Below are 25,219 nucleotides of genomic sequence, written 5' to 3' on the forward strand. Positions count from 1 at the left end.
TTACCGATCTTTTTTTTATCTGTGCCTTTTAGTCCTAAAAAAGGAGTCTCACACCTAATTTACCATGAATGCTAAGCCTGTGTTATTGGTCAACTTCAAAGAACTTTATCACAGAAGATTAGGATAAGAAAGCTTTTCTGACAACACCCTGTGTAGTCTGCATGTAAAACAGCTCGGTGCTGCCTAGTGGAGTGCAGTAAACCACAGGAGTTGTAATGTGAACACTTTACTGCAGGCGTTGGGCCTTCAAATAAAGAAAGAATTAGAATAAAATCCAAAACATCGAGGAAAGAAATAAGCTGGGAAACCTGTTACAAACCTGGGCTCACATCACGCTCACGTTTATCATAGGACACCATTAACTTTTACTAGGAACTTTTGGCAACGGCCTGTACATGTAGGGATGCTCGATACCATTGTACAAAGTAGCATGCTTGTTTTCATGGGAGACAATGCTATGAACAACGTTACAAATACAACAGCAGCATGGGCACCTCGGAGATACTCGGTGTAACTCTGAAATACTCGGTGTAACTCTGAGATACTCGGTGTAACTCTGAGATACTCGGTGTAACTCTGAGATACTCGGTGTAACTCTGAGATACTCGGTGTAACTCTGAGATACTCTGTGTAATTCAGAGATACTCTGAGATACTCGGTGTAACTCTGAGATACTCGGTGTAACTCTGAGATACTCTGTGTAATTCAGAGATACTCTGAGATACTCGGTGTAACTCTGAAATACTCGGTGTAACTCTGAGATACTCGGTGTAACTCTGAGATACTCGGTGTAACTCTGAGATACTCGGTGTAACTCTGAGATACTCGGTGTAACTCTGAGATACTCTGTGTAATTCAGAGATACTCTGAGATACTCGGTGTAACTCTGAGATACTCGGTGTAACTCTGAGATACTCGGTGTAACTCTGAGATACTCGGTATAACTCGGAGATACTCGGTGTAACTGAGATACTCGGTGTAACTCAGATACTCGGTGTAACTGACATACTCGGTGTAACTGAGATACTCGGTGTAACTCTGAGATACTCGGTGTAACTCTGAGATACTCGGTGTAACTCTGAGATACTCGGTGTAACTCGGAGATACTCGGTGTAACTCGGAGATACTCTGTGTAACTCGGAGATACTCTGAGATACTCGGTGTAACTCTGAGATACTCGGTGTAACTCTGAGATACTCGGTGTAACTCTGAGATACTCGGTGTAACTCTGAGATACTCGGTGTAACTCTGAGATACTCTGTGTAATTCAGAGATACTCTGAGATACTCGGTGTAACTCTGAGATACTCGGTGTAACTCTGAGATACTCGGTGTAACTCTGAGATACTCGGTATAACTCGGAGATACTCGGTGTAACTGAGATACTCGGTGTAACTCAGATACTCGGTGTAACTGACATACTCGGTGTAACTGAGATACTCGGTGTAACTCTGAGATACTCGGTGTAACTCTGAGATACTCGGTGTAACTCTGAGATACTCGGTGTAACTCGGAGATACTCGGTGTAACTCGGAGATACTCTGTGTAACTCGGAGATACTCTGAGATACTCGGTGTAACTCTGAGATACTCGGTGTAACTCTGAGATACTCGGTGTAACTCTGAGATACTCGGTGTAACTCTGAGATACTCGGTGTAACTCTGAGATACTCGGTGTAACTCTGAGATACTCTGTGTAATTCAGAGATACTCTGAGATACTCGGTGTAACTCTGAGATACTCGGTGTAACTCTGAGATACTCGGTGTAACTCTGAGATACTCGGTGTAACTCTGAGATACTCGGTGTAACTCTGAGATACTCGGTGTAACTCTGAGATACTCGGTGTAACTCTGAGATACTCGGTGTAACTCAGAGATACTCGGTGTAACTCAGAGATACTCGGTGTAACTCTGAGATACTCTGAGATACTCGGTGTAACTCGGAGATACTCGGTGTAACTCGGAGATACTCGGTGTAACTCGGAGATACTCGGTGTAACTGAGATACTCGGTGTAACTCTGAGATACTCGGTGTAACTCGGAGATACTCGGTGTAACTCGGAGATACTCGGTGTAACTGAGATACTCGGTGTAACTCTGAGATACTCGGAGATACTCGGTGTAACTGAGATACTCGGTGTAACTCTGAGATACTCGGAGATACTCGGTGTAACTCTGAGATACTCGGTGTAACTCTGAGATACTCGATGTAACTCTGAGATACTCGGTGTAACTCTGAGATACTCGGTGTAACTCTGAGATACTCTGTGTAACTCTGAGATACTCTGTGTAACTCTGAGATACTCGGAGATACTTGGTGTAACTCAGAGATACTCAGTGTAACTCTGAGATACTTGGTGTAACTGAGATACTCGGTGTAACTCTGAGATACTCGGTGTAACTCTGAGATACTCGGTGTAACTCTCATGCAGATTATCACAACCAGAGACTCTTGCGCACGACATGCACCGATCCTGATCCGGACACTCACTTTCCTTCTAATACCCATGTAAAGTAATAATGGGGCAGGAATTGTTTTGACAGGCGGTGGAAACAGTTTCCTGCTTGGAATGCAAAAGTAAACGGATCGGAGGATCATTAACCCGTGCACTGCCAGAAAGGGCTCCTCGATCATTAACCCGTGCACTGCCAGAAAGGGCTCCTCCCCACGTGCAGAGAGGGGGCTTCCCATACTCACAGAATGTAGCAGATCACCCCGATGCTCCACATGTCCGTCGCGTATCCGATGGGTTCGTAGTTGATCACCTCAGGGGCCACAAACTCGGGTGTTCCAAACAGGACTTTGAGGTTCGGAGTACTCTCTGCGACAGACGGATTGGGAGAATGAGTCGGACAGTCCTGTCTCTTTTAGTCTGGCCGTATGCATCAGGCTTTGTACAGTAGTTCTGACTTTAGTAAAAGATTATCTGCCCTCTCTTATAGAACCGATATTCAATACCCCAGAGCCTCATTATGTACAATGAGGGTATTTTTGCAAACTAAAAATTCATCGAACAGTCCTGACGCCGGGGTGGGAGATCCCATGCCCTCCCGGGGTGGGAGATCCCATGCCCTCCCGGGGTGGGGGATCCCATGTCCTCCCGGGGTGGGAGATCATATGCCCTCCCGGGGTGGGGGATCCCATGCCCTCCCAGGGTGGGGGATCCCATGCCCTCCCAGGGTGGGGGATCCCATGCCCTCCCGGGGGTTGGGGATCCCATGCCCTCCCGGGGTGGGAGATCCCATGCCCTCCCGGGGTGGGAGATCCCATGCCCTCCTGGGGTGGGGGATCCCATGTCCTCCCGGGGTGGGAGATCCCATGCCCTCCCGGGGTGAGGGATCCCATGCCCTCCCAGGGTGGGGGATCCCATGCCCTCCCAGGGTGGGGGATCCCATGCCCTCCCAGGGTTGGGGATCCCATGCCCTCCCGGGGTGGGAGATCCCATGCCCTCCCGGGGTGGGGGATCCCATGCCCTCCCGGGGTGGGAGATCCCATGCCCTCCCAGGGTGGGAGATCCCATGCCCTCCCGGGGTGGGGGATCCCATGCCCTCCCGGGGTGGGAGATCCCATGCCCTCCCAGGGTGGGAGATCCCATGCCCTCCCAGGGTGGGGGATCCCATGCCCTCCCGGGGTGGGGGATCCCATGCCCTCCCGGGGTGGGGGATCCCATGTCCTGCTTAATGTCAGCTGGATTCCCAATCACGAAACGCGTGCCACATGCACACCCCTCATCCCTGTGCGATTCTCTCATTGGGGCATCTTGTCCTTGTTTTAGTTTCTTGGTCACATATTATACTTTGTGTGACGTTGCATTCTGCGATTACATTGTATCACATTGTGTATTATACCGGTATCCATGATTATACCTCGTACATTTGCTTCCAAACGACACTGTGTATACAATGTAACACAATAGCAATTGCAGCATGATTTTGCATAATTATATGATTTTGCATAATCTACTATGCTGCTTTTAAATGACTGGGTGAATAAGTAGCACTATACGTGGCAGCACTATACGTGGCAGCACTATACGTGGTAACACATACTATGAGCTGCATTCATATGGAACTAACTGGATAGAGCTGATAACAAAAGTTCTGAAGGGGTTAAGAATAAAAAATTCATGCAGCAAGTTTATCTGAAATGAAGGTTTACACGAGCGAGCGATTAAACATACCCAAAAAGGGCAGAAATCAAATCCCATTACTGAGGGAAGAATTTCCAACATAATAACGACACTAATGAGCTTGAGAGAGAGGTCGGGAAGGGTCGGGAAGGGTCGGCAAGCGCAGAAATCCTTAAAGGAAGATGGAACCACTGATTAGGTTTCTATGTGGTGAGTGAGAGGGGTTTATGGGCACGAAATGCAGATGCACAGGGGCTGTAACTCTGCAGGGGTACGGAGAGGCCGGGAGAGTCATGGTGCAGAGGTACGGACAGGCTGGGAGAGTCACGGTGCAGAGATATGGACAGGCTGGGAGAGTCATGGTGCAGAGATACGGACAGGCTGGGAGAGTCATGGTGCAGAGGTACGGACAGGCTGGGAGAGTCATGGTGCAGAGATACGGACAGGCTGGGAGAGTCACGGTGCAGAGGTACGGACAGGCTGGGAGAGTCGTGGTGCAGAGATAAGGACAGGCTGGGAGAGTCATGGTGCAGAGATACGGACAGGCTGGGAGAGTCATGGTGCAGAGGTACGGACAGGCCGGGAGAGTCACGGTGCAGAGATACGGACAGGCTGGGAGAGTCACGGTGCAGAGATACGGACAGGCTGGGAGAGTCATGGTGCAGAGATAAGGACAGGCCGGGAGAGTCATGGTGCAGAGATAAGGACAGGCTGGGAGAGTCATGGTGCAGAGATAAGGACAGGCCGGGAGAGTCATGGTGCAGAGATAAGGACAGGCTGGGAGAGCCATGGTGCAGAGATAAGGACAGGCTGGGAGAGCCATGGTGCAGAGATAAGGACAGGCTGGGAGAGTCATGGTGCAGAGATAAGGACAGGCTGGGAGAGTCGTGGTGCAGAGATACGGACAGGCTGGGAGAGTCGTGGTGCAGAGATACGGACAGGCTGGGAGAGTCATGGTGCAGAGATAAGGACAGGCCGGGAGAGTCATGGTGCAGAGATAAGGACAGGCTGGGAGAGTCATGGTGCAGAGATAAGGACAGGCCGGGAGAGTCATGGTGCAGAGATAAGGACAGGCTGGGAGAGCCATGGTGCAGAGATAAGGACAGGCTGGGAGAGCCATGGTGCAGAGATAAGGACAGGCTGGGAGAGTCATGGTGCAGAGATAAGGACAGGCTGGGAGAGTCGTGGTGCAGAGATACGGACAGGCTGGGAGAGTCATGGTGCAGAGGTACGGACAGGCTGGGAGAGTCATGGTGCAGAGATAAGGACAGGCTGGGAGAGCCATGGTGCAGAGATAAGGACAGGCCGGGAGAGTCATGGTGCAGAGGTACGGACAGGCTGGGAGAGTCATGGTGCAGAGATACGGACAGGCTGGGAGAGTCATGGTGCAGAGATACGGACAGGCTGGGAGAGCCATGGTGCAGAGGTATGGACAGGCTGGGAGAGTCATGGTGCAGAGATACGGACAGGCTGGGAGAGCCACGGTGCAGAGATAAGGACAGGCTGGGAGAGTCACGGTGCAGAGGTACGGACAGGACGGGAGAGTCACGGTGCAGAGGTACGGACAGGCTGGGAGAGTCGTGGTGCAGAGGTACGGACAGGCTGGGAGAGTCACGGTACAGAGATAAGGACAGGCTGGGAGAGTCACGGTGCAGAGATAAGGACAGGCTGGGACAGTCATGGTGCAGAGGTACGGACAGGCTGGGAGAGTCATGGTGCAGAGATACGGACAGGCTGGGAGAGTCATGGTGCAGAGATACGGACAGGCTGGGAGAGCCATGGTGCAGAGGTACGGACAGGCTGGGAGAGTCATGGTGCAGAGGTACGGACAGGCTGGGAGAGTCATGGTGCAGAGATAAGGACAGGCTGGGAGAGTCGTGGTGCAGAGGTACGGACATGCTGGGAGAGTCATGGTGCAGAGGTACGGACAGGCTGGGAGAGTCACGGTGCAGAGGTAGGGACAGGCTGGGAGAGTCATGGTGCAGAGGTACGGACAGGCTGGGACAGTCATGGTGCAGAGATAAGGACAGGCTGGGAGAGTCACGGTGCAGAGGTAAGGACAGGCTGGGAGAGTCACGGTGCAGAGATAAGGACAGGCTGGGAGAGTCACGGTGCAGAGATAAGGACAGGCTGGGAGAGTCACGGTGCAGAGATAAGGACAGGCTGGGAGAGTCATGGTGCAGAGGTACGGACAGGCTGGGAGAGTCGTGGTGCAGAGATACGGACAGGCTGGGAGAGTCATGGTGCAGAGGTACGGACAGGCTGGGAGAGTCATGGTGCAGAGATAAGGACAGGCTGGGAGAGCCATGGTGCAGAGATAAGGACAGGCTGGGAGAGCCATGGTGCAGAGATAAGGACAGGCCGGGAGAGTCATGGTGCAGAGGTACGGAAAGGCTGGGAGAGTCATGGTGCAGAGATACGGACAGGCTGGGAGAGTCATGGTGCAGAGATACGGACAGGCTGGGAGAGCCATGGTGCAGAGGTACGGACAGGCTGGGAGAGTCATGGTGCAGAGGTACGGACAGGCCGGGAGAGTCACGGTGCAGAGGTACGGACAGGCTGGGAGAGTCATGGTGCAGAGATAAGGACAGGCTGGGAGAGTCGTGGTGCAGAGGTACGGACATGCTGGGAGAGTCATGGTGCAGAGGTACGGACAGGCTGGGAGAGTCACGGTGCAGAGGTAGGGACAGGCTGGGAGAGTCATGGTGCAGAGATACGGACAGGCTGGGAGAGTCATGGTGCAGAGATACGGACAGGACGAGAGAGTCGTGGTGCAGAGGTACGGACAGGCTGGGACAGTCATGGTGCAGAGATAAGGACAGGCTGGGAGAGTCACGGTGCAGAGATAAGGACAGGCTGGGAGAGTCATGGTGCAGAGGTAAGGACAGGCTGGGAGAGTCATGGTGCAGAGATACGGACAGGCTGGGAGAGTCACGGTGCAGAGGTACGGACAGGCTGGGAGAGTCACGGTGCAGAGGTACGGACAGGCTGGGAGAGTCATGGTGCAGAGGTACGGACAGGCTGGGAGAGTCATGGTGCAGAGATACGGACAGGCTGGGAGAGTCACGGTGCAGAGATAAGGACAGGCTGGGAGAGTCATGGTGCAGAGGTAAGGACAGGCTGGGAGACTCATGGTGCAGAGATACGGACAGGCTGGGAGAGTCACGGTGCAGAGGTACGGACAGGCCGGGAGAGTCATGGTGCAGAGGTACGGACAGGCCGGGAGAGTCATGGTGCAGAGGTACGGACAGGCTGGGAGAGTCGTGGTGCAGAGATAAGGACAGGACGGGAGAGTCATGGTGCAGAGGTAAGGACTGGACGGGAGAGTCATGGTGCAGAGATACGGACAGGCTGGGAGAGTCATGGTGCAGAGATACGGACAGGCTGGGAGAGTCATGGTGCAGAGATACGGACAGGACGAGAGAGTCGTGGTGCAGAGGTACGGACAGGCTGGGACAGTCACGGTGCAGAGATAAGGACAGGCTGGGAGAGTCATGGTGCAGAGGTAAGGACAGGCTGGGAGAGTCATGGTGCAGAGATAAGGACAGGCTGGGAGAGTCATGGTGCAGAGATAAGGACAGGCTGGGAGAGTCATGGTGCAGAGGTACGGACAGGCTGGGAGAGTCATGGTGCAGAGGTACGGACAGGCTGGGAGAGTCATGGTGCAGAGGTACGGACAGGCTGGGAGAGTCATGGTGCAGAGGTACGGACAGGCTGGGAGAGTCATGGTGCAGAGATACAGACAGGCTGGGAGAGTCATGGTGCAGAGGTACGGACAGGCTGGGAGAGTCATGGTGCAGAGGTACGGACAGGCTGGGAGAGTCATGGTGCAGAGGTACGGACAGGACGAGAGAGTCTTGGTGCAGAGATAAGGACAGGCTTGGAGAGTCATGGTGCAGAGGTACGGACAGGCTGGGAGAGTCATGGTGCAGAGATAAGGACAGGCCGGGAGAGTCATGGTGCAGAGATAAGGACAGGCCGGGAGAGTCGTGGTGCAGAGGTACGGACAGGCTGGGAGAGTCACGGTGCAGAGGTAGGGACAGGCTGGGAGAGTCATGGTGCAGAGATAAGGACAGGCTGGGAGAGTCACGGTGCAGAGATAAGGACAGGCTGGGAGAGTCATGGTGCAGAGGTACGGACAGGCTGGGAGAGTCATGGTGCAGAGATACGGACAGGCTGGGAGAGTCATGGTGCAGAGGTACGGACAGGCTGGGAGAGTCATGGTGCAGAGATACGGACAGGCTGGGAGAGTCATGGTGCAGAGGTACGGACAGGCTGGGAGAGTCATGGTGCAGAGATACGGACAGGCTGGGAGAGTCATGGTGCAGAGGTACGGACAGGCTGGGAGAGTCATGGTGCAGAGATAAGGACAGGCTGGGAGAGTCATGGTGCAGAGATACGGACAGGCTGGGAGAGTCATGGTGCAGAGATACGGACAGGCTGGGAGAGCCATGGTGCAGAGGTACGGACAGGCTGGGAGAGTCATGGTGCAGAGGTACGGACAGGCTGGGAGAGTCATGGTGCAGAGGTACGGACAGGCTGGGAGAGTCATGGTGCAGAGGTACGGACAGGCTGGGAGAGTCATGGTGCAGAGATAAGGACAGGCTGGGAGAGTCATGGTGCAGAGGTACGGACAGGCTGGGAGAGTCATGGTGCAGAGGTACGGACAGGCTGGGAGAGTCATGGTGCAGAGGTACGGACAGGCTGGGAGAGTCATGGTGCAGAGATACGGACAGGCTGGGAGAGTCATGGTGCAGAGGTACGGACAGGCTGGGAGAGTCACGGTGCAGAGGTACGGACAGGACGGGAGAGTCATGGTGCAGAGGTACGGACAGGCTGGGAGAGTCATGGTGCAGAGATAAGGACAGGCTGGGAGAGTCATGGTGCAGAGATACGGACAGGCTGGGAGAGTCATGGTGCAGAGATACGGACAGGCTGGGAGAGTCATGGTGCAGAGGTACGGACAGGCTGGGAGAGTCATGGTGCAGAGATAAGGACAGGCCGGGAGAGTCATGGTGCAGAGGTACGGACAGGCTGGGAGAGTCATGGTGCAGAGGTACGGACAGGCTGGGAGAGTCATGGTGCAGAGGTACGGACAGGCTGGGAGAGTCATGGTGCAGAGGTACGGACAGGCTGGGAGAGTCATGGTGCAGAGATAAGGACAGGCTGGGAGAGTCATGGTGCAGAGGTACGGACAGGCTGGGAGAGTCATGGTGCAGAGATAAGGACAGGCTGGGAGAGTCATGGTGCAGAGATAAGGACAGGCTGGGAGAGTCGTGGTGCAGAGATAAGGACAGGCTGGGAGAGTCGTGGTGCAGAGGTACGGACAGGCTGGGAGAGTCGTGGTGCAGAGGTACGGACAGGCTGGGAGAGTCATGGTGCAGAGGTACGGACAGGCTGGGAGAGTCATGGTGCAGAGATAAGGACAGGCTGGAAGAGTCATGGTGCAGAGATAAGGACAGGCTGGAAGAGTCATGGTGCAGAGGTACGGACAGGCTGGGAGAGTCACGGTGCAGAGATATGGACAGGCTGGGACAGTCATGGTGCAGAGATACGGACAGGCTGGGAGAGTCATGGTGCAGAGGTACGGACAGGCCGGGAGAGTCATGGTGCAGAGGTACGGCCAGGCCGGGAGAGTCATGGTGCAGAGGTACGGACAGGCTGGGAGAGTCATGGTGCAGAGGTACGGACAGGCTGGGAGAGTCATGGTGCAGAGATAAGGACAGGCTGGGAGAGTCATGGTGCAGAGATACGGACAGGCTGGGAGAGTCATGGTGCAGAGGTACGGACAGGCCGGGAAAGTCAAGGTGCAGAGATACGGACAGGCTGGGAGAGTCATGGTGCAGAGGTACGGACAGGCTGGGAGAGTCGTGGTGCAGAGGTACGGACAGGCTGGGAGAGTCGTGGTGCAGAGATAAGGACAGGCTGGGAGAATCCCGGTGCAGAGGTACGGACAGGCTGGGAGAGTCATGGTGCAGAGATACGGACAGGCTGGGAGAGTCATGGTGCAGAGATACGGACAGGCTGGGAGAGTCATGGTGCAGAGATACGGACAGGCTGGGAGAGTCATGGTGCCGAGGTACGGACAGGCTGGGAGAGTCGTGGTGCAGAGGTACGGGCAGGCTGGGAGAGTCATGGTGCAGAGGTACGGACAGGCTGGGAGAGTCATGGTGCAGAGATAAGGACAGGCTGGGAGAGTCATGGTGCAGAGGTACGGACAGGCTGGGAGAGTCATGGTGCAGAGATAACGACAGGCTGGGAGAGTCACGGTGCAGAGATAAGGACAGGCTGGGAGAGTCACAGTGCAGAGATAAGGACAGGCTGGGAGAGTCACGGTGCAGAGATAAGGACAGGCTGGGAGAGTCATGGTGCAGACGTACGGACAGGCTGGGAGAGTCATGGTGCAGAGATAAGGACAGGCTGGGAGAGTTATGGTGCAGAAATAAGGACAGGCTGGGAGAGTCATGGTGCAGAGATAAGGACAGGCTGGGAGAGTCATGGTGCAGAGATAAGGACAGACTGGGAGAGTCGTGGTGCAGAGATAAGGACAGGCTGGGAGAGTCATGGTGCAGAGATACGGACAGGCTGGGAGAGTCATGGTGCAGAGGTACGGACAGGCTGGGAGAGTCACGGTGCAGAGGTATGGACAGGCTGGGAGAGCCATGGTGCAGAGGTATGGACAGGCTGGGAGAGTCATGGTGCAGAGATACGGACAGGCTGGGAGAGTCATGGTGCAGAGATACGGACAGGCCGGGAGAGTCATGGTGCAGAGGTACGGACAGGCTGGGAGAGTCGTGGTGCCGAGGTACGGACAGGCTGGGAGAGTCATGGTGCAGAGGTACGGACAGGCTGGGAGAGTCATGGTGCAGAGATAAGGACAGGCTGGGAGAGTCGTGGTGCGGAGATAAGGACAGGCTGGGATTGTCATGGTGCAGAGATACGGACAGGCTGGGAGAGTCGTGGTGCGGAGATAAGGACAGGCTGGGAGAGTCATGGTGCAGAGATAAGGACAGGCTGGGAGAGTCATGGTGCAGAGGTACGGACAGGCTGGGAGAGTCATGGTGCAGACATAAGGACAGGCTGGGAGAGTCATGGTGCAGAGGTACGGACAGGCTGGGAGAGTCATGGTGCAGAGATACGGACAGGCTGGGAGAGTCATGGTGCAGAGATACGGACAGGCTGGGAGAGTCATGGTGCAGAGGGAAGGAGAGGCTGGGAGAGTCGTGGTGCAGAGATAAGGACAGGCTGGGAGAGTCATGGTGCAGAGATACGGACAGGCTGGGAGAGTCATGGTGCAGAGGTAAGGAGAGGCTGGGAGAGTCGTGGTGCGGAGATAAGGACAGGCTGGGAGAGTCATGGTGCAGAGATACGGACAGGCTGGGAGAGTCATGGTGCAGAGGTAGGGACAGGCCGGGAGAGTCACAGTGCAGAGATAAGGACAGTCTGGGAGATTCATGGTGCAGAGGTACGAACAGGCTGGGATTGTCATGGTGCAGAGGTACGGACAGGCTGGGAGAGTTATGGTGCAGAGGTACGGACAGGCTGGGAGAGTCATGGTGCAGAGATAAGGACAGGCTGGGAGAGTCATGGTGCAGAGGTACGGACAGGCTGGGAGAGTCATGGTGCAGACATAAGGACAGGCTGGGAGAGTCATGGTGCAGAGGTACGGACAGGCTGGGAGAGTCATGGTGCAGAGATACGGACAGGCTGGGAGAGTCATGGTGCAGAGATACGGACAGGCTGGGAGAGTCATGGTGCAGAGGTAAGGAGAGGCTGGGAGAGTCATGGTGCAGAGATAAGGACAGGCTGGGAGAGTCGTGGTGCGGAGATAAGGACAGGCTGGGAGAGTCATGGTGCAGAGATACGGACAGGCTGGGAGAGTCATGGTGCAGAGGTAAGGAGAGGCTGGGAGAGTCATGGTGCAGAGATAAGGACAGGCTGGGAGAGTCGTGGTGCGGAGATAAGGACAGGCTGGGAGAGTCATGGTGCAGAGATACGGACAGGCTGGGAGAGTCATGGTGCAGAGGTACGGACAGGCCGGGAGAGTCATAGTGCAGAGATAAGGACAGGCTGGGAGAGTCACGGTGCAGAGATACGGACAGGCCGGGAGAGTCATGGTGCAGAGATAAGGACAGGCCGGGAGAGTCATGGTGCAGAGGTAAGGAGAGGCTGGGAGAGTCATGGTGCAGAGGTACGGACAGGCTGGGAGAGTCATGGTGCAGAGGTACGGACAGGCTGGGAGAGTCATGGTGCAGAGATAAGGACAGGACGGGAGAGTCATGGTGCAGAGATAAGGACAGGACGGGAGAGTCACGGTGCAGAGGTACGGACAGGCTGGGAGAGTCATGGTGCAGAGATAAGGACAGGACGGGAGAGTCATGGTGCAGAGATAAGGACAGGACGGGAGAGTCATGGTGCAGAGGTACGGACAGGCTGGGAGAGTCATGGTGCAGAGATAAGGACAGGCTGGGAGAGTCATGGTGCAGAGGTACGGACAGGCTGGGAGAGTCATGGTGCAGAGATAAGGACAGGCTGGGAGAGTCATGGTGCAGAGGTACGGACAGGCTGGGAGAGTCATGGTGCAGAGATAAGGACAGGACGGGAGAGTCATGGTGCAGAGATAAGGACAGGACGGGAGAGTCACGGTGCAGAGGTACGGACAGGCTGGGAGAGTCATGGTGCAGAGATAAGGACAGGACGGGAGAGTCATGGTGCAGAGATAAGGACAGGACGGGAGAGTCATGGTGCAGAGATACGGACAGGCTGGGAGAGTCATGGTGCAGAGATACGGACAGGCTGGGAGAGTCATGGTGGAGAGGTAAGGAGAGGCTGGGAGAGTCATGGTGCAGAGATAAGGACAGGCTGGGAGAGTCGTGGTGCGGAGATAAGGACAGGCTGGGAGAGTCATGGTGCAGAGATACGGACAGGCTGGGAGAGTCATGGTGCAGAGGTAAGGAGAGTCTGGGAGAGTCATGGTGCAGAGATAAGGACAGGCTGGGAGAGTCGTGGTGCGGAGATAAGGACAGGCTGGGAGAGTCATGGTGCAGAGATACGGACAGGCTGGGAGAGTCATGGTGCAGAGGTACGGACAGGCCGGGAGAGTCACAGTGCAGAGATAAGGACAGGCCGGGAGAGTCATGGTGCAGAGGTAAGGAGAGGCTGGGAGAGTCATGGTGCAGAGGTACGGACAGGCTGGGAGAGTCATGGTGCAGAGGTACGGACAGGCTGGGAGAGTCATGGTGCAGAGGTACGGACAGGCTGGGAGAGTCAAGGTGCAGAGATAAGGACAGGACGGGAGAGTCATGGTGCAGAGATAAGGACAGGATGGGAGAGTCACGGTGCAGAGGTACGGACAGGCTGGGAGAGCCATGGTGCAGAGGTACGGACAGGCTGGGAGAGTCATGGTGCAGAGATAAGGACAGGCTGGGAGAGTCATGGTGCAGAGGTACGGACAGGCTGGGAGAGTCACGGTGCAGAGATAAGGACAGGCTGGGAAAGTCATGGTGCGGAGATAAGGACAGGCTGGGAGAGTCATGGTGCAGAGGTACGGACAGGTTGGGAGAGTCATGGTGCAGAGATAAGGACAGGCTGGGAGAGTCAAGGTGCAGAGGTACGGACAGGCTGGGAGAGTCACGGTGCAGAGGTACGGACAGGCTGGGAGAGTCATGGTGCAGAGGTACGGAAAGGCTGGAAGAGTCATGGTGCAGAGGTACGGACAGGCTGGGAGAGTCATGGTGCAGAGGTACGGACAGGCTGGGAGAGTCATGGTGCAGAGGTACGGACAGGCTGGGAGAGTCATGGTGCAGAGATAAGGACAGGCTGGGAGAGTCATGGTGCAGAGATAAGGACAGGCTGGGAGAGTCATGGTGCAGAGGTACGGACAGGCTGGGAGAGTCACGGTGCAGAGATAAGGACAGGCTGGGAGAGTCATGGTGCAGAGATACGGACAGGCTGGGAGAGTCATGGTGCAGAGGTACGGACAGGCCGGGAAAGTCAAGGTGCAGAGATACGGACAGGCTGGGAGAGTCGTGGTGCAGAGATAAGGACAGGCTGGGAGAGTCATGGTTCAGAGGTACGGACAGGCCGGGAGAGTCATGGTGCAGAGGTACGGACAGGCTGGGAGAGTCATGGTGCAGAGGTACGGACAGGCTGGGAGAGTCATGGTGCAGAGATAAGGACAGGCTGGGAGAGTCATGGTTCAGAGGTACGGACAGGCTGGGAGAGTCATGGTGCAGAGATAAGGACAGGCTGGGAGAGTCATGGTGCAGACATAAGGACAGGCTGGGAGAGTCATGGTGCAGAGATAAGGACAGGCTGGAAGAGTCATGGTGCAGAGATACGGACAGGCTGGGAGAGTCATGGTGCAGAGATACGGACAGGCTGGGAGAGTCATGGTGCAGAGGTAAGGAGAGGCTGGGAGAGTCATGGTGCAGAGATAAGGACAGGCTGGGAGAGTCGTGGTGCGGAGATAAGGACAGGCTGGGAGAGTCATGGTGCAGAGATACGGACAGGCTGGGAGAGTCATGGTGCAGAGGTAAGGAGAGGCTGGGAGAGTCATGGTGCAGAGATAAGGACAGGCTGGGAGAGTCGTGGTGCGGAGATAAGGACAGGCTGGGAGAGTCATGGTGCAGAGATACGGACAGGCTGGGAGAGTCATGGTGCAGAGGTACGGACAGGCCGGGGGAGTCATAGTGCAGAGATAAGGACAGGCTGGGAGAGTCATGGTGCAGAGATACGGACAGGCCGGGAGAGTCATGGTGCAGAGATAAGGACAGGCCGGGAGAGTCATGGTGCAGAGGTAAGGAGAGGCTGGGAGAGTCATGGTGCAGAGGTAAGGACAGGCTGGGAGAGTCATGGTGCAGAGGTACGGACAGGCTGGGAGAGTCATGGTGCAGAGATAAGGACAGGACGGGAGAGTCATGGTGCAGAGATAAGGACAGGACGGGAGAGTCACAGTGCAGAGGTACGGACAGGCTGGGAGAGTCATGGTGCAGAGATAAGGACAGGACGGGAGAGTCATGGTGCAGAGATAAGGACAGGACGGGAGAGTCATGGTGCAGAGGTACGGACAGGCTGGGAGAGTCATGGTGCAGAGATAAGGACAGGCTGGGAGAGTCATGGTGCAGAGGTACGGACAGGCTGGGAGAGTCATGGTGCAGAGATAAGGACAGGCTGGGAGAGTCATGGTGCAGAGGTACGGACAGGCTGGGAGAGTCATGGTGCAGAGATAAGGACAGGACGGGAGAGTCATGGTGCAGAGATAAGGACAGGACGGGAGAGTCACGGTGCAGAGGTACGGACAGGCTGGGAGAGTCATGGTGCAGAGATAAGGACAGGACGGGAGAGTCATGGTGCAGAGATAAGGACAGGACGGGAGAGTCATGGTGCAGAGATACGGACAGGCTGGGAGAGTCATGGTGCAGAGATACGGACAGGCTGGGAGAGTCATGGTGCAGAGGTAAGGAGAGGCTGGGAGAGTCATGGTGCAGAGATAAGGACAGGCTGGGAGAGTCGTGGTGCGGAGATAAGGACAGGCTGGGAGAGTCATGGTGCAGAGATACGGACAGGCTGGGAGAGTCATGGTGCAGAGGTAAGGAGAGTCTGGGAGAGTCATGGTGCAGAGATAAGGACAGGCTGGGAGAGTCGTGGTGCGGAGATAAGGACAGGCTGGGAGAGTCATGGTGCAGAGATACGGACAGGCTGGGAGAGTCATGGTGCAGAGGTACGGACAGGCCGGGAGAGTCACAGTGCAGAGATAAGGACAGGCCGGGAGAGTCATGGTGCAGAGATAAGGACAGGCCGGGAGAGTCATGGTGCAGAGGTAAGGAGAGGCTGGGAGAGTCATGGTGCAGAGGTACGGACAGGCTGGGAGAGTCATGGTGCAGAGGTACGGACAGGCTGGGAGAGTCATGGTGCAGAGGTACGGACAGGCTGGGAGAGTCAAGGTGCAGAGATAAGGACAGGACGGGAGAGTCATGGTGCAGAGATAAGGACAGGATGGGAGAGTCATGGTGCAGAGGTACGGACAGGCTGGGAGAGCCATGGTGCAGAGGTACGGACAGGCTGGGAGAGTCATGGTGCAGAGATAAGGACAGGCTGGGAGAGTCATGGTGCAGAGGTACGGACAGGCTGGGAGAGTCACGGTGCAGAGATAAGGACAGGCTGGGAGAGTCATGGTGCGGAGATAAGGACAGGCTGGGAGAGTCATGGTGCAGAGGTACGGACAGGTTGGGAGAGTCATGGTGCAGAGATAAGGACAGGCTGGGAGAGTCAAGGTGCAGAGGTACGGACAGGCTGGGAGAGTCACGGTGCAGAGGTACGGACAGGCTGGGAGAGTCATGGTGCAGAGGTACGGAAAGGCTGGAAGAGTCATGGTGCAGAGGTACGGACAGGCTGGGAGAGTCATGGTGCAGAGGTACGGACAGGCTGGGAGAGTCATGGTGCAGAGATAAGGACAGGCTGGGAGAGTCATGGTGCAGAGATAAGGACAGGCTGGGAGAGTCATGGTGCAGAGGTACGGACAGGCTGGGAGAGTCACGGTGCAGAGATAAGGACAGGCTGGGAGAGTCATGGTGCAGAGATACGGACAGGCTGGGAGAGTCATGGTGCAGAGGTACGGACAGGCCGGGAAAGTCAAGGTGCAGAGATACGGACAGGCTGGGAGAGTCGTGGTGCAGAGATAAGGACAGGCTGGGAGAGTCATGGTTCAGAGGTACGGACAGGCCGGGAGAGTCATGGTGCAGAGGTACGGACAGGCTGGGAGAGTCATGGTGCAGAGGTACGGACAGGCTGGGAGAGTCATGGTGCAGAGATAAGGACAGGCTGGGAGAGTCATGGTTCAGAGGTACGGACAGGCTGGGAGAGTCATGGTGCAGAGATAAGGACAGGCTGGGAGAGTCATGGTGCAGACATAAGGACAGGCTGGGAGAGTCATGGTGCAGAGATACGGACAGGCTGGGAGAGTCGTGGTGCAGAGATACGGACAGGCTGGGAGAGTCATGGTGCAGAGGTACGGACAGGCTGGGAGAGTCATGGTGCAGAGATAAGGACAGGCTGGGAGAGTCATGGTGCAGACATAAGGACAGGCTGGGAGAGTCATGGTGCAGAGATACGGACAGGCTGGGAGAGTCATGGTGCAGAGGTACGGACAGGACGGGAGAGTCATGGTGCAGAGGTACGGACAGGCCAGGAGAGTCATGGTTCAGAGTTACGGATAGGCCGGGAGAGTCATGGTGCAGAGGTACGGACAGGCTGGGAGAGTCGTGATGCAGAGGTACGGAGAGGCTGGGAGAGTCATGGTGCAGAGATACGGACAGGCTGGGAGAGTCATGGTGCAGAGATAAGGACAGGCTGGGAGAGTCACGGTGCAGAGGTACGGACAGGCTGGGAGAGTCACTGTGCAGAGATAAGGACAGGCTGGGAGAGTCATGGTGCAGAGATACGGACAGGCTGGGAGAGTCATGGTGCAGAGATAAGGACAGGCTGGGAGAGTCACTGTGCAGAGATACGGACAGGCTGGGAGAGTCACGGTGCAGAGATAAGGACAGGCTGGGAGAGTCGTGGTGCAGAGGTACGGACAGGCTGGGAGAGTCATGGTGCAGAGATACGGACAGGCTGGGAGAGTCATGGTGCAGAGGTACAGACAGGCTGGGAGAGTCATGGTGCAGAGATAAGGACAGGCTGGGAGAGTCACGGTGCAGAGGTAAGGACAGGTTGGGAGAGTCATGGTGCAGAGATACGGACAGGCTGGGAGAGTCGTGGTGCAGAGATAAGGACAGGCTGGGAGAGTCATAGTGCAGAGGTACAGACAGGCTGGGAGAGTCATGGTGCAGAGGTACGGACAGGCCGGGAGAGTCAAGGTGCAGAGGTACGGACAGGCTGGGAGAGTCATGGTGCAGAGGTACAGACAGGCTGGGAGTGTCATGGTGCAGAGGTACGGAGAGGCTGGGAGAGTCATGGTGCAGAGATACGGACAGGCTGGGAGAGTCATGGTGCAGAGATACGGACAGGCTGGGAGAGTCATGGTGCAGAGGTACGGACAGGCTGGGAGAGTCATGGTGCAGAGATACGGACAGGCTGGGAGAGTCACGGTGCAGAGGTACAGACAGGCTGGGAGTGTCATGGTGCAGAGGTACGGACAGGCTGGGAGAGTCACGGTGCAGAGGTACGGACAGGCTGGGAGAGTCATGGTGCAGAGGTACGGACAGGCTGGGAGAGTCACGGTGCAGAGGTACGGACAGGCTGGGAGAGTCATGGTGCAGAGATACGGACAGGCTGGGAGAGTCATGGTGCAGAGGTACGGACAGGCCGGGAGAGTCAAGGTGCAGAGATAAGGACAGGCTGGGAGAGTCACGGTGCAGAGATACGGACAGGCTGGGAGAGTCATGGTGCAGAGGTACGGACAGGCTGGGAGAGTCATGGTGCAGAGGTACGGACAGGCTGGGAGAGTCACGGTGCAGAGCTACGGACAGGATGGGAGAGTCATGGTGCAGAGGTACGGACAGGCTGGGAGAGTCATGGTGCAGAGGTACGGACAGGCCGGGAAAGTCAAGGTGCAGAGATACGGACAGGCTGGGAGAGTCGTGGTGCAGAGATAAGGACAGGCTGGGAGAGTCATGGTTCAGAGGTACGGACAGGCCGGGAGAGTCATGGTGCAGAGGTACGGACAGGCTGGGAGAGTCATGGTGCAGAGGTACGGACAGGCTGGGAGAGTCATGGTGCAGAGATAAGGACAGGCTGGGAGAGTCATGGTTCAGAGGTACGGACAGGCTGGGAGAGTCATGGTGCAGAGATAAGGACAGGCTGGGAGAGTCATGGTGCAGACATAAGGACAGGCTGGGAGAGTCATGGTGCAGAGATACGGACAGGCTGGGAGAGTCGTGGTGCAGAGATACGGACAGGCTGGGAGAGTCATGGTGCAGAGGTACGGACAGGCTGGGAGAGTCATGGTGCAGAGATAAGGACAGGCTGGGAGAGTCATGGTGCAGACATAAGGACAGGCTGGGAGAGTCATGGTGCAGAGATACGGACAGGCTGGGAGAGTCATGGTGCAGAGGTACGGACAGGACGGGAGAGTCATGGTGCAGAGGTACGGACAGGCCGGGAGAGTCATGGTTCAGAGGTACGGATAGGCCGGGAGAGTCATGGTGCAGAGGTACGGACAGGCTGGGAGAGTCGTGATGCAGAGGTACGGAGAGGCTGGGAGAGTCATGGTGCAGAGATACGGACAGGCTGGGAGAGTCATGGTGCAGAGATAAGGACAGGCTGGGAGAGTCACGGTGCAGAGGTACGGACAGGCTGGGAGAGTCACTGTGCAGAGATAAGGACAGGCTGGGAGAGTCATGGTGCAGAGATACGGACAGGCTGGGAGAGTCATGGTGCAGAGATAAGGACAGGCTGGGAGAGTCACTGTGCAGAGATACGGACAGGCTGGGAGAGTCACGGTGCAGAGATAAGGACAGGCTGGGAGAGTCGTGGTGCAGAGGTACGGACAGGCTGGGAGAGTCATGGTGCAGAGATACGGACAGGCTGGGAGAGTCATGGTGCAGAGGTACAGACAGGCTGGGAGAGTCATGGTGCAGAGATAAGGACAGGCTGGGAGAGTCACGGTGCAGAGGTAAGGACAGGTTGGGAGAGTCATGGTGCAGAGATACGGACAGGCTGGGAGAGTCGTGGTGCAGAGATAAGGACAGGCTGGGAGAGTCATAGTGCAGAGGTACAGACAGGCTGGGAGAGTCATGGTGCAGAGGTACGGACAGGCCGGGAGAGTCAAGGTGCAGAGGTACGGACAGGCTGGGAGAGTCATGGTGCAGAGGTACAGACAGGCTGGGAGTGTCATGGTGCAGAGGTACGGAGAGGCTGGGAGAGTCATGGTGCAGAGATACGGACAGGCTGGGAGAGTCATGGTGCAGAGATACGGACAGGCTGGGAGAGTCATGGTGCAGAGGTACGGACAGGCTGGGAGAGTCATGGTGCAGAGATACGGACAGGCTGGGAGAGTCACGGTGCAGAGGTACAGACAGGCTGGGAGTGTCATGGTGCAGAGGTACGGACAGGCTGGGAGAGTCACGGTGCAGAGGTACGGACAGGCTGGGAGAGTCATGGTGCAGAGGTACGGACAGGCTGGGAGAGTCACGGTGCAGAGGTACGGACAGGCTGGGAGAGTCATGGTGCAGAGATACGGACAGGCTGGGAGAGTCATGGTGCAGAGGTACGGACAGGCCGGGAGAGTCAAGGTGCAGAGATAAGGACAGGCTGGGAGAGTCACGGTGCAGAGATACGGACAGGCTGGGAGAGTCATGGTGCAGAGGTACGGACAGGCTGGGAGAGTCATGGTGCAGAGGTACGGACAGGCTGGGAGAGTCACGGTGCAGAGCTACGGACAGGATGGGAGAGTCATGGTGCAGAGGTACGGACAGGCTGGGAGAGTCAAGGTGCAGAGATAAGGACAGGACGGGAGAGTCATGGTGCAGAGATAAGGACAGGATGGGAGAGTCATGGTGCAGAGGTACGGACAGGCTGGGAGAGCCATGGTGCAGAGGTACGGACAGGCTGGGAGAGTCATGGTGCAGAGATAAGGACAGGCTGGGAGAGTCATGGTGCAGAGGTACGGACAGGCTGGGAGAGTCACGGTGCAGAGATAAGGACAGGCTGGGAGAGTCATGGTGCGGAGATAAGGACAGGCTGGGAGAGTCATGGTGCAGAGGTACGGACAGGTTGGGAGAGTCATGGTGCAGAGATAAGGACAGGCTGGGAGAGTCATGGTGCAGAGGTACGGAAAGGCTGGAAGAGTCATGGTGCAGAGGTACGGACAGGCTGGGAGAGTCATGGTGCAGAGATAAGGACAGGCTGGGAGAGTCATGGTTCAGAGGTACGGACAGGCTGGGAGAGTCATGGTGCAGAGATAAGGACAGGCTGGGAGAGTCATGGTGCAGACATAAGGACAGGCTGGGAGAGTCATGGTGCAGAGATACGGACAGGCTGGGAGAGTCGTGGTGCAGAGATATGGACAGGCTGGGAGAGTCATGGTGCAGAGGTACGGACAGGCTGGGAGAGTCATGGTGCAGAGATAAGGACAGGCTGGGAGAGTCATGGTGCAGACATAAGGACAGGCTGGGAGAGTCATGGTGCAGAGATACGGACAGGCTGGGAGAGTCATGGTGCAGAGGTACGGACAGGACGGGAGAGTCATGGTGCAGAGGTACGGACAGGCCGGGAGAGTCATGGTTCAGAGGTACGGATAGGCCGGGAGAGTCATGGTGCAGAGGTACGGACAGGCTGGGAGAGTCGTGATGCAGAGGTACGGAGAGGCTGGGAGAGTCATGGTGCAGAGATACGGACAGGCTGGGAGAGTCATGGTGCAGAGATAAGGACAGGCTGGGAGAGTCACGGTGCAGAGGTACGGACAGGCTGGGAGAGTCACTGTGCAGAGATAAGGACAGGCTGGGAGAGTCATGGTGCAGAGATACGGACAGGCTGGGAGAGTCATGGTGCAGAGATAAGGACAGGCTGGGAGAGTCACTGTGCAGAGATACGGACAGGCTGGGAGAGTCACGGTGCAGAGATAAGGACAGGCTGGGAGAGTCGTGGTGCAGAGGTACGGACAGGCTGGGAGAGTCATGGTGCAGAGATACGGACAGGCTGGGAGAGTCATGGTGCAGAGGTACAGACAGGCTGGGAGAGTCATGGTGCAGAGATAAGGACAGGCTGGGAGAGTCACGGTGCAGAGGTAAGGACAGGTTGGGAGAGTCATGGTGCAGAGATACGGACAGGCTGGGAGAGTCGTGGTGCAGAGATAAGGACAGGCTGGGAGAGTCATAGTGCAGAGGTACAGACAGGCTGGGAGAGTCATGGTGCAGAGGTACGGACAGGCCGGGAGAGTCAAGGTGCAGAGGTACGGACAGGCTGGGAGAGTCATGGTGCAGAGGTACAGACAGGCTGGGAGTGTCATGGTGCAGAGGTACGGAGAGGCTGGGAGAGTCATGGTGCAGAGATACGGACAGGCTGGGAGAGTCATGGTGCAGAGATACGGACAGGCTGGGAGAGTCATGGTGCAGAGGTACGGACAGGCTGGGAGAGTCATGGTGCAGAGATACGGACAGGCTGGGAGAGTCACGGTGCAGAGGTACAGACAGGCTGGGAGTGTCATGGTGCAGAGGTACGGACAGGCTGGGAGAGTCACGGTGCAGAGGTACGGACAGGCTGGGAGAGTCATGGTGCAGAGGTACGGACAGGCTGGGAGAGTCACGGTGCAGAGGTACGGACAGGCTGGGAGAGTCATGGTGCAGAGATACGGACAGGCTGGGAGAGTCATGGTGCAGAGGTACGGACAGGCCGGGAGAGTCAAGGTGCAGAGATAAGGACAGGCTGGGAGAGTCACGGTGCAGAGATACGGACAGGCTGGGAGAGTCATGGTGCAGAGGTACGGACAGGCTGGGAGAGTCATGGTGCAGAGGTACGGACAGGCTGGGAGAGTCACGGTGCAGAGCTACGGACAGGATGGGAGAGTCATGGTGCAGAGGTACGGACAGGCTGGGAGAGTCAAGGTGCAGAGATAAGGACAGGACGGGAGAGTCATGGTGCAGAGATAAGGACAGGATGGGAGAGTCATGGTGCAGAGGTACGGACAGGCTGGGAGAGCCATGGTGCAGAGGTACGGACAGGCTGGGAGAGTCATGGTGCAGAGATAAGGACAGGCTGGGAGAGTCATGGTGCAGAGGTACGGACAGGCTGGGAGAGTCACGGTGCAGAGATAAGGACAGGCTGGGAGAGTCATGGTGCGGAGATAAGGACAGGCTGGGAGAGTCATGGTGCAGAGGTACGGACAGGTTGGGAGAGTCATGGTGCAGAGATAAGGACAGGCTGGGAGAGTCATGGTGCAGAGGTACGGAAAGGCTGGAAGAGTCATGGTGCAGAGGTACGGACAGGCTGGGAGAGTCATGGTGCAGAGATAAGGACAGGCTGGGAGAGTCATGGTTCAGAGGTACGGACAGGCTGGGAGAGTCATGGTGCAGAGATAAGGACAGGCTGGGAGAGTCATGGTGCAGACATAAGGACAGGCTGGGAGAGTCATGGTGCAGAGATACGGACAGGCTGGGAGAGTCGTGGTGCAGAGATATGGACAGGCTGGGAGAGTCATGGTGCAGAGGTACGGACAGGCTGGGAGAGTCATGGTGCAGAGATAAGGACAGGCTGGGAGAGTCATGGTGCAGACATAAGGACAGGCTGGGAGAGTCATGGTGCAGAGATACGGACAGGCTGGGAGAGTCATGGTGCAGAGGTACGGACAGGACGGGAGAGTCATGGTGCAGAGGTACGGACAGGCCGGGAGAGTCATGGTTCAGAGGTACGGATAGGCCGGGAGAGTCATGGTGCAGAGGTACGGACAGGCTGGGAGAGTCGTGATGCAGAGGTACGGAGAGGCTGGGAGAGTCATGGTGCAGAGATACGGACAGGCTGGGAGAGTCATGGTGCAGAGATAAGGACAGGCTGGGAGAGTCACGGTGCAGAGGTACGGACAGGCTGGGAGAGTCACTGTGCAGAGATAAGGACAGGCTGGGAGAGTCATGGTGCAGAGATACGGACAGGCTGGGAGAGTCATGGTGCAGAGATAAGGACAGGCTGGGAGAGTCACTGTGCAGAGATACGGACAGGCTGGGAGAGTCACTGTGCAGAGATAAGGACAGGCTGGGAGAGTCGTGGTGCAGAGGTACGGACAGGCTGGGAGAGTCATGGTGCAGAGATACGGACAGGCTGGGAGAGTCATGGTGCAGAGGTACAGACAGGCTGGGAGAGTCATGGTGCAGAGATAAGGACAGGCTGGGAGAGTCACGGTGCAGAGGTAAGGACAGGTTGGGAGAGTCATGGTGCAGAGATACGGACAGGCTGGGAGAGTCGTGGTGCAGAGATAAGGACAGGCTGGGAGAGTCATAGTGCAGAGGTACAGACAGGCTGGGAGAGTCATGGTGCAGAGGTACGGACAGGCCGGGAGAGTCAAGGTGCAGAGGTACGGACAGGCTGGGAGAGTCATGGTGCAGAGGTACAGACAGGCTGGGAGTGTCATGGTGCAGAGGTACGGAGAGGCTGGGAGAGTCATGGTGCAGAGATACGGACAGGCTGGGAGAGTCATGGTGCAGAGATACGGACAGGCTGGGAGAGTCATGGTGCAGAGGTACGGACAGGCTGGGAGAGTCATGGTGCAGAGATACGGACAGGCTGGGAGAGTCACGGTGCAGAGGTACAGACAGGCTGGGAGTGTCATGGTGCAGAGGTACGGACAGGCTGGGAGAGTCACGGTGCAGAGGTACGGACAGGCTGGGAGAGTCATGGTGCAGAGGTACGGACAGGCTGGGAGAGTCACGGTGCAGAGGTACGGACAGGCTGGGAGAGTCATGGTGCAGAGATACGGACAGGCTGGGAGAGTCATGGTGCAGAGGTACGGACAGGCCGGGAGAGTCAAGGTGCAGAGATAAGGACAGGCTGGGAGAGTCACGGTGCAGAGATACGGACAGGCTGGGAGAGTCATGGTGCAGAGGTACGGACAGGCTGGGAGAGTCATGGTGCAGAGGTACGGACAGGCTGGGAGAGTCACGGTGCAGAGCTACGGACAGGCTGGGAGAGTCATGGTGCAGAGGGACGGACAGGACGGGAGAGTCATGGTGCAGAGGTACGGACAGGCTGGGAGAGTCAAGGTGCAGAGGTACGGACAGGCTGGGAGAGTCATGGTGCAGAGGTACGGACAGGCTGGGAGAGCCATGGTGCAGAGGTACGGACAGGCCGGGAGAGTCAAGGTGCAGAGATAAGGACAGGCTGGGAGAGTCACGGTGCAGAGATACGGACAGGCTGGGAGAGTCATGGTGCAGAGGTACGGACAGGCTGGGAGAGTCATGGTGCAGAGGTACGGACAGGCTGGGAGAGTCACGGTGCAGAGCTACGGACAGGCTGGGAGAGTCATGGTGCAGAGGGACGGACAGGACGGGAGAGTCATGGTGCAGAGGTACGGACAGGCTGGGAGAGTCATGGTGCAGAGATACGGACAGGCTGGGAGAGTCATGGTGCAGAGGTACGGACAGGACGGGAGAGTCATGTTTC

General features: G+C 56.7%; 1 protein-coding gene across 2 annotated transcripts in view; it reads right to left on the reverse strand.

Annotated features, from left to right (window-relative positions):
- The window catches only part of MYLK (myosin light chain kinase), a 375,829-nt gene that overhangs the window by 31,175 nt on the left and 319,435 nt on the right, over nucleotides 1–25,219 (reverse strand). For both annotated transcript variants that reach the window (XM_075609890.1, XM_075609889.1), the window contains one exon: nucleotides 2,698–2,821. In XM_075609890.1, coding sequence (XP_075466005.1) covers nucleotides 2,698–2,821 — 124 coding nt within the window. The remainder of the gene's footprint in view (nucleotides 1–2,697; nucleotides 2,822–25,219) is intronic.

Source organism: Ascaphus truei, chromosome 7, assembly GCF_040206685.1.
Source record: "Ascaphus truei isolate aAscTru1 chromosome 7, aAscTru1.hap1, whole genome shotgun sequence".
NCBI classification, from domain to species: Eukaryota; Metazoa; Chordata; class Amphibia; order Anura; family Ascaphidae; genus Ascaphus; species Ascaphus truei.